Source organism: Podarcis pityusensis, assembly GCF_964106645.2.
Source record: "Podarcis pityusensis genome assembly, chromosome: 15".
Lineage (NCBI taxonomy): Eukaryota > Metazoa > Chordata > Lepidosauria > Squamata > Lacertidae > Podarcis > Podarcis pityusensis.
The window spans coordinates 13,420,235-13,432,651 of record NC_138040.1 but is presented as its reverse complement, the minus strand read 5'-3'; the positions used below and the strand labels follow the sequence as shown (position 1 = coordinate 13,432,651).

At 46.3% G+C, this 12,417-nt stretch overlaps 1 protein-coding gene across 2 annotated transcripts in view; it reads right to left on the bottom strand.

Moving 5' to 3' along the window:
- The window catches only part of LOC308464040 (putative methyltransferase), a 43,088-nt gene extending 31,012 nt beyond the window's left edge, over positions 1-12,076 (bottom strand). The window contains exons 1-3 of one of the 2 annotated variants that reach the window (XM_080983138.1): positions 11,626-12,076; positions 10,202-10,362; positions 4,376-4,589 (exon numbers count right to left, since the gene is read on the bottom strand). In XM_080983138.1, coding sequence (XP_080839264.1) covers positions 4,376-4,589; positions 10,202-10,362; positions 11,626-11,736 — 486 coding nt within the window. In that variant the 5' untranslated portion in view covers positions 11,737-12,076. The remainder of the gene's footprint in view (positions 1-4,375; positions 4,590-10,201; positions 10,363-11,625) is intronic. The other variant, XM_080983139.1, reaches the window with a different exon arrangement.
- Positions 12,077-12,417: the final 341 nt, after the last annotated feature.

Sequence of the window (12,417 nt, the reverse complement as noted above, 5' to 3'; positions counted from 1 at the left end):
GGGCAGATGTTACTGTGATTGCTAAACAAGACTGGCCTCCCGAATGGCCCACAAAGGCAGCTGCGCAGGTTTTGGGTGTCGGGGGAGAAGCGCCAGCCTGTCAAAGCCTCCACCCAAATGATATCCTTGTGGCTGCACAGGACATATCAGTGGAATTATTAAAAGACCTTACATCTGCCCTCACAGATTTTGGACTGTGTATTGCCCCAGATAAGGTTCAGCAAACTTTGCCTATGTTATATCTTGGACATAAATTGACACAACAAGCAGCCATTCCGGTTGTTCCCCAATTGTCTTTTCCTGCCCGCCTACGGCTGGTTGACCTTCAACAACTTTTGGGACACCTGAATTGGATAAAGAATTACCTTAATCTGCCTACTAGCACCTTGTCACCATTGTTTTCTGCCTTACAAGGACACAAACTACCCGGAGAAGTCATCCCAGTTACAGAAGAAATGCTACAAGCCTTACAACAGGTTAATGCTTTATTAAGAGAACGAATGGTGGATCGCATAGACACTCTGCACAATGTGCAGTTATCCTTGGCAATTTTTTCCACACCTTTGCTGCCTACAGCCATTCTCTACTCACAGAAATCGGCTGCCCCCTCGGGTGTCAACATTGTGGAATGGATCCACCTTCCGCATACTCCACCGCGTAACATTTATTCCTCTCCAGCGGCTGTAATGGATTTGGTAATTAAAGGGCGCGCTCGAGCAAAAGCCCTCTCTGGACTGGACGTTGAAAAAATTTACTTGCCTTTTTCACTCACAGAAACACAACACCTGATTTCCACCTCCGTGGCTACTCAAGTAGCACTTGTGGATTTTTTGGGAACCATCACGCATAATCCCCCCTCTGATCCACGCCTGTCTTTTCTTTCTCAAACTGTCTATACTTTAAAAACTGTTCTTTCTCCGACCCCCATCCCCTCTGCCCTTACCCTTTTTACTGATGGGTCAAAAACGCGGGGGGTGGTAGCATGGGAGGAGGGTGAAAAATGGAAAACTGAATTTACTGAGCAACAGAGGTCCGCCCAGCGGGCTGAACTTGCTGCTGTAATCCTTGCCTTTCAACTCTTTCCTGATAAACCTTTTAATTTGCTTGTTGATACACAATATGTGTATCGCCTTCTGTCTTCCCTGCCTGTTTCTTATATCACGCCTGCGTTAGATGCTGATTTGTTTGTTCTTTTTTCTACCTTGCAGTATCTTATTCAAGAACGCCGTCATCCCTTTTATGTTGCACACCTTCGTTCCCACACCAATCACCCAGGGTTTTTGGCTCAGGGAAATGCCGTGGCAGACGCTGCACTGCGATCTGAAGTGTTTTCCTTGTTTTCTGACCCTATTCTCTCTCATTCTACCTTTCACCAGCCTGCTAAAGTTTTGGCAAAAATGTTTAAAATCCCTATTGCACAGGCACGAGACATTGTCTCTCAATGTTCTATCTGTTCTAAGGCTCCAACCATGATTCCCTTTGATGCGGTAAACCCTAGGGGTACGTCCCCTCTTGCGGTTTGGCAGATGGATGTTACTCACACCCCTCTGCTCGCCCCATTTTCAAAAGTTCACTTGACAGTGGACACCTCATCTGGATTTATCTGGGCCACCCCATTGAAGGGTGAGACCGCTCGTCACGTCATTCAGCACACCCTGCGCTGTTTTGCTGTGATGGGTAAGCCACAAAGCATTAAAACGGATAATGGCCCAGCCTATATTTCCTCTCAGTTTTCATCCTTTTGTGATTTATGGAATGTGAAATTAATCCATGGTTTGCCTTTTAATTCAACAGGACAGGCGATTGTGGAGAGGGCGCACTTGACCTTCAAGACTCTGCTGTCCAAACAACTTGGAGGTCGAAATGCCCCCTCTGCCGAGATTCCTTCAATTGTGCATACTGTTTTATTCACTCTTAACCATATTTTGTGTCCCCATAATAGGGAATATACACCGGCTGAGATTCATTTTCGAAAAGCAGAGCCTTTGGCTCGGCCTCTTGTATCTTACAGACAGCTGCCTGATCCAACATGGCATGGTCCTGTGCCACTCATCTCCTGGGGACGCGGCTACGCGGCAGTGGACCTGGATGGACGGCCTACCTGGTTACCAGCGCGCTGTGTGCGACCCTGGCGAGCTTCTGCCTCGGAAGTGAAGGCAGCAACGAGCCATACTTCACCCTCTCTGGCGGACGTCGCCTTCCTGCAGCCCTGAGTCCCTACTGCACTTGGAGACATCGCCATCTGACCCTGAACGTGCCGTGGTTGGAATCACCTGTAACAGCGATACCAGTCTTTCCTGCAAAACTACCAAACCATCTTGTACCTTACTCTTTTCAAGCTCCACGACGCTCCTGGAACCACACAAAAAGGTTCCATTATGGTTTTGCCGCTGCCTGCTTAGGAAACTCTCCTGGCTATGAAGGATGCCCGCGATATACAGGTCTGGCATGGGTTTTGCCGCCCCGTGATAGTACCCCTATTTGTGTTCCCACCACAAATTGGGAATGGTCTTTCAAACATTCCCTGTCACCAATTAACAAAGCTTATATTGGTCAATTGGGATCATGTGTCTGTCGCACTGGTTGTTGGACTAAACCAGGTTTTTGGTTTCTGAAAAAAGGAAATGTTGCCACCCTCTTTCACAGAGGCTGTGAAGAGGTGGCAGTTGCTGTCCTTTTCCCTTATAACCCATATTGCCCACCTGCACAGCTCATCTGGTTCCTGCAACATTGGCCGAAACAAAAAAATTCTACTGGCTGGCTGCATCCACTGGCTGGCTGCATTCAAAGATTTTGAATTATACTAATTGTTGGATTTGTATGCATATTCCTCCACAGGCTCGGCGCTCTGGCATATTGTTGCATGGCATCCCCATTAATGATTCTTTTAAGATAAGTAATAATCTCAAGATTAACCGCACACGTTTTCCACCAGTGGTATTGACCTTGTTGGAACCAGCAGATAGGTGTTTTAAGTTTAAACATAACACATCTGTATTTCTAGGGAACTACCCTAATTGTGCTTGGACTTATGAATATGTCAATACCTCCTCTTGTTTCTTGAACACAACCACACGCAGTGGAAGGCCACCAGTAGTTATAGGGAATGTTACCCACCGTATGACATGGGGCCAGCATGCAATGTGCAATGATTTTGATGGATGGATATGGTGGATGAAAAAGAGTAGTAGGACATCCATGGTTTTACAGAATGATCTTTGGCTTTTCTGTGGACATAGAGCCTATAAGGAAATTCCTAAAAGTTTTTCAGGGATTTGCACCCTTGGTATTGTAGTTCCATTGATTTATAAGTTAGACAATATTTCTTCGCTTCGGCTTCGCAATAAGAGAGATGCTAACGCTCCTATAGTTCATTATGCTGAAACTGCAATTGCTAGGGCTGCCCTGCCCCCTCTTGGTGTTGCCATGAATTACAGGGACCTCCACAGACTCTCCAACTGGACAGAAGGGCTATTCAATGCAACTATAAAAGCCTTGAAAGTAATTAACCAAGAAATGTCCAATATTCGTGAGGTTTCCCTGCAGAATCGCTATGCTTTGGACACCATTTTGGCCTCCAAGGGAGGGGTGTGTGGGTTAGTGTTATCACACTGCTGTATGTATATAAAAGATTATAATCTTAGTATTTCCACAACTATTAATGAAATGGAAGCCATGGTTAAACAAAATCCGATCTCACATCCTCCCGTTCCTGACTCTTGGGAATGGCTTTTTTCCTGGCTCCCTGATGGATTTTGGTTTCGTCATTTATTGCTAATAGGCTTAGGATTGGTTATAGGATTTGTGTGTATTTGTTGTTGCATACAATGTGTTCCCTCGCTGATCACCCAATGTATGGGGTGGTGGTCTTCGCGACGCACTTCCTTAGGTGTCCCCCGCCGAGAATATGTTGCCAGATACACGCGCTTTCGCAATGAAATTTATGACTCTGATTAAATAATATAAAAAAGGAGGGCATGTGGGGATGCAATAGAAAAATAGCACCCTTGTGCAAGATTGTGCAAGAGGAAGCATCTGCTGACTTGTTCCCCCACACGCCTGGGTCACTGTCGCGCTGCCTAACCGCAAAGCTTACGCGGCTGTCATGCTGTCTGGAGTTATATCCTGGTAGAGAATAGTTATTCTAAGAAATGCAAACCCTAGCTGTTTTCCACCCGAGTGCTACACGTGTATATGCAACATGATGTAATGTGCGCAAGGCTAATAAACATGCAAGGCTGCTGGGAGGGAGAGCTCACTCCTTGCTTAAACCTTCACCCATGACTCCTCGTCATTTTTCCTCCGCACCTGGTGGGCTGGTTCCCCGACAGTCTGAGGGGAGACCTCAGGTCCGAGGCCTGTGCGATGGACTGACCTCTCTGAAGATCTCCGTTAACTCGTCTGTACAATCTTTGTAACACAACTGCATGTGCCGGTTGTAGGAGCTGAAGACCACACAGCCTGACGGCTTGAGAACTCGGTCCACTTCCCTCAGAAAGCGAGGCCCGTCAAACCAGTGGACGGCCGCAAACGCCGTGACCAGGTCCACAGAGCCGTCTTCGAAAGGGAGGTCTTCGGCAGGGCACACCCTGTGGGAGGAGATGGGAAGGTGATTGTTCGAAGCCTGCTGGATCAGGCCCAAGGCCCATCTGGCTAAGCATCCTGTTCTCACAGTAGCCAGCCAGATGCCCCATTGGGAAACCCGCAAACAAAACCTGGGTGTGTTGTAAACAAAAATTGCCCTTTTCCCTTATGGGGTATCCAAGAGCCCATATAGAGTCCTTACATAGGTTCCTTATTGGTAGGAGAAGATAACAGAGGCCAACCAGAGAATATTGAGAAAGTAAAGCAGCTAGTAAGCTTGATGTTTACTGATCTGTTGCAACAGGGTGCTCCCCTCACCCGCAGAAGAGGAGGAGGAACCCGAAACAATGGCGCGCAAGGCCTTATAAAGACTTTTGAAATTGCCACCCTGTAGATCAAGACCACCCCCAGAAACATCATACATACATCACAGAAGGGGTGTAACCTAAGACCACCCCTCAGATACATAATACCTACATCACAAAAAAGGCGGTCTAAAACAGAAATTTTGAATGTTGTTTTTCTCCTGTCGTTGTTTATCTCCTGTCTGGCAGGTTACTTGATTGGATTTCCTGGGGAGCCTGGGTAGTCTTTTGTAATGATAAATACTTAGTTCCTGGGCCAGGTCACAGTCTCACACCATATTCATATCTTAAATATGCCCTTAAGACAGGAATTGTGAGGAAAGAGACAATGGGGAGGTTTCCTACTTTGACCTTGCAGAGAAAACATTTGCTCAGTTTAGGAATCAAAATGGTTCCAGGTCGTACTTCCTGTGCTGATCTATGTTCGTGCTTGGTTGGTATGCTTATGAACATTACCATATATCTAAGACCTCAAAAAGGCTGTTGCCAGAAGTCCCTGATAAAACCATTGATAGGAAAGGATTGATAGGATTGATAGGAAAGGAAATTAAAAAAAAGATAAAAATATCTTTCTATATGCCACGATGGCAGCAAGAACTATGCTAGCCCAGAATTGGAAAACGGATGTAATACCTACTATAATGTAATGGCAGGTTAAAATGGTTAATTACGCAGAACTGGCCAGAATATCAGGAAAATTAAGAGACCAGGATGAACAGAAGTTTCAAGAAAACTGGAGTAAATACTTGATGCATATAAAAGACAACTGTAAAGCTTTAAAGACACTGGCCAGGGTTAGAATAACTCTAACAGCATACGGTAGACAAAGTAAAATACACAAAATACGAGATGCTAGAAATTTTATGATACTTACCAAAGGAATGGAGGGGAGTCCAAGGCTCGGCGGAGCTTAAGATAAATATGTGACTCATTTGTATAATACAGTGGTGCCTCGCAAGACGAAATTAATTCGTTCCGCGAGTTTTTTCGTCTAGCGAATTTTTCGTCTTGCGAAGCACGAAATCCCATAGGAATGCATTGAAATTCAATTAATGCGTTCCTATGGTCAAAAAAAGTCCAAACAAAGCCAAATTTGGTACAACAAGAGTTTATTAAGTGCTCTTTAAAGTCACACATACTGTAAAGAGCATTTCAAAAATTGAAGGAACAATAAATTAAGTTTCTAAACATGACAGGAAAAACATTTAAAAATCAACAAAGTGTACATTACATTTTCTAAGACTCTGGGGAACCACTCGAAGAAGGTTCCTCTTCCACTCTTTGCTTCTTGCTTAAGAACCTGTCCATGGTCTGCTGCTTCATCCACCTTTTCAGCACCTCCCTGAAAGACGACATGACCCTCGTATCAAAAGTGTTCGCAAGGTCACGTGTCACGTGCTTGTTAGGGTGGTTCCGCTCTGCAAAAGCCTGCACATCCTTCCACTTCATGCAAATGTCCCTCAGTTCTTGGGAGGACAGCCGTTCCTCAGTTGCTTCCTCCTCTTCCAGCGAGGCCTGCTCCTGCGCAGCCTCTGCCTGCAGTTCGACCAGCTCCTGGGTGGTCAGCTCGTGGTCGTACTCCTCCACCAGCTCGCAGACGTCCTCCTCTGTGACCTCCAGGCTCATGGTCCTCCCCAAGGCAACAATGTCCTGCACCACTGTTGACTCTGGTGCATCAGAGTCACTTGTTGCCACACAGTCCGGCCACAGGCTGCGCCAAGCGCAATTTAAATTTCTCTGGCTGATCCCTATCCAGGCCGTGGTGATCATCTTCAAGCAGGTGACGATGTCGAAGTGGTCCTTCCAGAATTCCCGCAGGGTGATGGTGGTGCAATCAGTCACTTCGAAGCATCGCCTGAAAAGCTCCTTCGTGTAGAGTTTTTTGAAATTGGCGATGACCTGCTGATCCATCGGCTGGAGCAGTGGCGTGGTGTTAGGAGGCAGGAACATGATGTTGATGAAGCTGAACTCCTCCAACAAGTCCTCCTCAAGGCCTTTAGGATGAGCAGGAACATTGTTCATCAGAAGCAAAGCCTTCAGCGGCAGGTCGTTGTCCAGCAGGTACTGTTTGACAACAGGGCCAAAAGCAAGATTGACCCAGTCCACAAACAGCACACATGTGACCCAAGCCTTACTGTTGGATCGCCACATGACACTCAGCTGCTCCTTGTCGACCTTGTGTTTCTTGAAGGCCCGTGGGTTCTCCGAGTGGTACACCAGCAGGGGCTTGATCTTCAGGTCGCCGCTTGCGTTGGCACAGAAGAGCAGGGTCAGACGGTCCTTCATGGGCTTGTGGCCAGGCAACTTGGCCTCCTCCTGAGTGATGAAAGTCCTTTTGGGCATCCTCTTCCAAAACAGCCCGGTCTCGTCGCAGTTGAAGACCTGCTGTGGAACGTAGCCCTCCGTCTTCACAGCCTCCAGGAACTCCAAGGCAAAGTCTTCAGCCGCAGGAACATCAGAACTGGCAGCCTCTCCATGCCTGACCACGCTGTGGATTCCAGATCTCGTCTTGAACCGGTCAAACCAGCCTCTGCTTGCCTTGAAGACTTCTGGCTCGCCTGAGGTTCCTGGCTGTTCCCGGATGAGGTCTGCGTGCAAGGCCTTGGCCTTCTCACAAATCACGGCCTCAGTCACTGTGTCCCCTGCACGCTGCTTCTCTTCTAACCAGTTGAGGAGCAACTTCTCGACCTCCTCCAGAACAGCTGGGCGGTTCTTCACGATCCTGGTGACTCCCTTGGCTGCATCAGTCGCAAGGATCTTCTCCCTCATCTTTAGGATGGTGCCGATGGTCGATGGGTTCCTGCCGTACTCCCTGGCGAGGTCTGTCACACGCATTCCACCGTCGTGCTTCCGGATGATCTCCTTCTTCATTTCCAGCGTCACCTTCTCCTTCTTCCTCTCGCCGGCCTCTGCAGCAGCAGTCTTCTTGGGTCCCATGGCAGCACAGCTCCTAGCTTCGTAAACTCAGGGGGAAAAAACAAAAAATCAGTGATTCACACCCAAAAAATTCAAAAGCACCCAGCCACCCACCACACAGGAATTCAAACCCAGAACCAAGTCCTTGAATTCCAAGCACCCAACCCAAAATCCAAAAACCCCCAAAAAAGTTTTAAAGGTTTAACTTACGAAATGGCTGCAAATCACCAAAGTCTTCAAAATCCTCAAATGGCTGCAAAATAAGTTTTGGAAAAGCTTTAAAAATCACCAAAGTCTTCAAAAACCTCAACTGTTCCCCCAGCCACCCACCCACCACACAGAAATTGCAAACCACTCCCCAACTGTTGCAAACCCCTCCCCAACTGTTGCAAACCCCTCCCCAACTGTTGCAAACCCCTCCCCAACTGTTCCCCCAGCCACCCACCACACAGAAATTCAAACTCAGAATTTTTTTTTGAAAAAAAACAACATGGCCCAATGGTCACAGAAAATCAAAAAAATTCAAAAACAACCCACACAAGCTCCCAGATTCTTGCAAACCCCTCCTCAACTGTCCCACCAGCCACCCACCACACAGAAATTCAAACTCAGAATTTTTTTAAAAAAAAAACACAACATGGCCCAATGGTCACAGAAAATCATAAAAATTCAAAAAGAAAAACCACACAAGCTCCCAGATTCTTGCAAACCCCTCCTCAACTGTCCCCCAGCCACCCACCACACAGAAATTCAAACTCAGAATATTTTTTTTTTAAAAAAACCAACATGGCCCAATGGTCACAGAAAATCATAAAAATTAAAAAAAAAACCCCACACAAGCTCCCAGATTCTTGCAAACCCCTCCTCAACTGTCCCCCCAGCCACCCACCACACAGAAATTCAAACTCAGAATTTTATTTTTTTAAAAAAAACATGGCCCAATGGTCACAGAAAATCATAAAAAAATAAAAAAAACCACACAAGCTCCCAGATTCTTGCAAACCCCTCCTCAACTGTCCCACCAGCCACCCACCACACAGAAATTCAAACCCAGATTTTTTTATTTTTTTTTTAAACCAACATGGCCCAATGGTCACAGAAAATCATAAAAATTAAAAAAAACCCACACAAGCTCCCAGATTCTTGCAAACCCCTCCTCAACTGTTCCCCCATCCACCCACCACACAGAAATTCAAACCCAGAATTTTTTTTAAAAAAAACAGCAGAGTGCCCCAATGGTCACCAAAAATCATAAAAATGCAGAAAAAAACCACACAAGCTCCCAGATTCTTGCAAACCTCTCCCCAACACCAAGTTCTTGAATTCCAAACACCCCAACCCAAAATCCAAAACCCCCCAAAAAAAGTTTTAAAAGTTTAACTTACCAAACGGCTGCAAAAGAAGTTTTGGAAAAGCTTCAAAAATCAGCAAAGTCCTCAAAAACCTCAGAAAAGGCTACCACACCGCGTGCAATGTGTTGCTCCTCGAAGTCAAGTCGCAACTGCACCTCTTCAAGCAATGCACCCTGGGTATTAACGGTTTACGAAAAAGGAAACAAACTTGCAAGATGTTTTCGTCTTGCGAAGCAAGCCCATAGGGAAATTCGTCTTGCGAAGCAGCTCAAAAAACGGAAAACCCTTTCGTCTAGCGAGTTTTCCGTCTTGCGAGGCATTCGTCTTGCGGGGCACCACTGTATATGTATGTATGTTGGTGTGTTTAATGGAAAATCAATAAAAAATTATGTAAAAAATAATAATTAAAAAAATACATTTGCGATAATACCGCATTAAACAGTCATGGCTTCCCCCAAAGAATCCTGGGAGCTGTAGTTCGTTGAGGGTGCTGAGTTGTTAGGAGAGACCCCTATTCGCCTCACAATTCCCAGAGTACCCTGTGAAAAAGGATTGATCTAGGAACGCCATTCCCTTCTGTAAATCTGTGAATGTCCCAATAAAATAGGGACACTTGACGGGTATGGAGTGGTAGCTCTGGGAGTGAGAGAGGGATCTCTCTTCACAACTCTCAGCCACCCTGGCCTTCACTCTGCCCACCTTGTAGGTCCAGCAGAGGCATCGTGGCTATTAGCCACTGATAGGCCTCTTCCTTAATTTCTCTAGTCTTCGTTTAAAGCCATCCAAGTTGGGGGCCGTCCCTGCCTCATGTGGGAGGGAGTTCCATAGTTTAAACATGCGCTGCATGAAGCAGTGTTTTCTTTCATCGGTCCTGAATCTTCCAACATTCAGCTTCAAGAGTTCTAGTGTGATGAGAGAGGGGAAAAAACGTCTTCCTGCCCGCTTTCTCTCGGCCATACACGTGCGAGGTCAGCTCCTACTTACAGATAAGAGACATTGGGCGGTTGTGGAGCTCTCCTGGCCTCCTCGATCTGAGCTTCACTGATGTCTGTCCCAACCACCTTCTCAAAATGTTTTGCCAGCATCCGAGTGCTTTGGCCCGAGCCACAACCCACGTCGACTGCCAGCTGCCCGGGGCTCACTCTCTGAGAAAAGATAGCGACACATCTCACAAATGCATCGCCAGGTCGTTTTCAGCAAGGCTAGCACCTCAAAGTGCAAGTAGATAAATAAGTACCACAATGGCGGGAAGGTAAACGGCATTTCCGTGTGCCGCTCTGGTTCGCGAGTAGCTGCTTAGTCATGCTGGCCACATGACCCAGAAGCTGTACGCCGGCTCCCTCGGCCAATAAATCGAGATGAGTGCCGCAACCCCAAAGTCGACTGGACCTAATGGTCAGGGGTCCCTTTACCTTTACCTTTTAGGGAACCTGTGATCCTGCACCCACCCACCCCAATGTTGTTGGGAGTGTACAGCCCCCTCTCCTCCACAGCCAGCATGGCCAATAGTTAGCATGGATGGGAGTTGTAGTCAAAGGAACAGCATCATGAGGGACACGGCTTTCCCACTCCTGCCTTACCCAAGGCCATACCCATCTAGGTCCTAGACATGAGCAGTTTTCACTTGAATACACTAAAACCAGCTGTTAATTAACCCAAAATGTCATGGGCTGGTTGGATGCAGACAAATGGCAGGAGGAACCAGCTGGATAGTCCCCAAGGGACCTATGTTCTGGGTCGCCTCTTGCCTCCTTCACAGTGGGGTGATGGTAACTGTGTCGTAAGAGAAAACTGCTTCTTTCAGTTGGTTCCTGCCTTCATTTCTTCTTCTCTGACCCGTAATGGACTTCAGGGATACTGGGTCCCTTTGATGGGGAATTGACCTGTAAAAGTCAACTCCATTTTCTTCTTATATCACTGCCACCCCCTTGTTACTACCAAGGCACAGTACCAAGTGGTGTAAGACCTTTTGCTAGAGTTCTAATGTTTGTTTCTTATGAATATGTATTTACCCTTAGTCTTATGCCTGCTAGACGTTTTCACAGAAAAGGAACAACGATTGGTTTTTTACAAGAAATGAAAGAAACAGAATATTTACTTCGGGAAGCAAAATGACACTGTAGAATCGTAGAGTTGGAAAGAACCAGAGGCTGAGCAGGACCTTGTTTTAGGCTGCTCAGCCTCCCCGTCTAGCAGCTGACGCAGGAGGAGTCATTGACCATGCTAATTTTTTCCAGAAGTATTAATAAGGCCAGGAAGCCTTCCAGGACATCTTCAGGATAAAGACTAGTATCAGAGTTAAGAAAGTTCATAATGGAGCTCTCATTTTATAGAAAATTATGCCAACTCTACGAATGCAATGATCTACGGGTATAAGTTCAGACTGACACACACTATTATGTTCTTACCTTTTCTTCCAGGTACGAGAAGATCACGCCCTGTAGGTTTTCCTGCGGGGAAAACCTGTATTTTTGATAAATAGCAGCGTGAGCCCTGTCCTCAAACAGACGAGTGGCCATGGTTTCACGGAGCACAGCTTGCAACTTCTGCAAGTTCCTAGGGACACTGGTCTGCCTTTGTGTGTTTTTAAATGTTTTAACAGTGAAGTAATCATTGTAGCGCTTTTAAATGTTTAACAGAGAAGGAATGTCCCCGTTTTCCTGTAGCGTAGTGAACTTTGGCTCCGGAAAGAAGCCTGCCTCTTTCAGAATGCTGACTGTGCAATGCTAATTATTTCTCAGACTTGCTTTTTTGCAGCCAAGAAGCAAAGGATTCAGCTCTGAAATCCCTCTAGGTCAGCCTTCTAATAAAAAAATTAAGGTCTTATATATATAATAAATGTTCATAAATGTACCAACCAAGCACATACATAGATATGTGGACCACATGTCTGGAGGAGCACAGGAAGACCGTCCTGAAACCATTTTGACTCCCAAACTGAGGAAATGTTTTCTCAGCGAGGAGGGAGGGGGTGAGGGAACCTTCCCTTTGTCTCAGGAATTGGGAAATCACCATCTCAAAGGAATGGGCAGACTACCAGGAAAGGCAATCAGATAAGGCATTATCAGATAACCTGAGTGTTATGTATTGATGTTCTCACCCTGGCCACCAGGGGTATTGTTTATATAGTTTTCACTCAGGTCCACCTAAGTTAATTTAGGCGGAAAACTCTGGGGTATTGTTGAGGCTTCCGGGTTGGT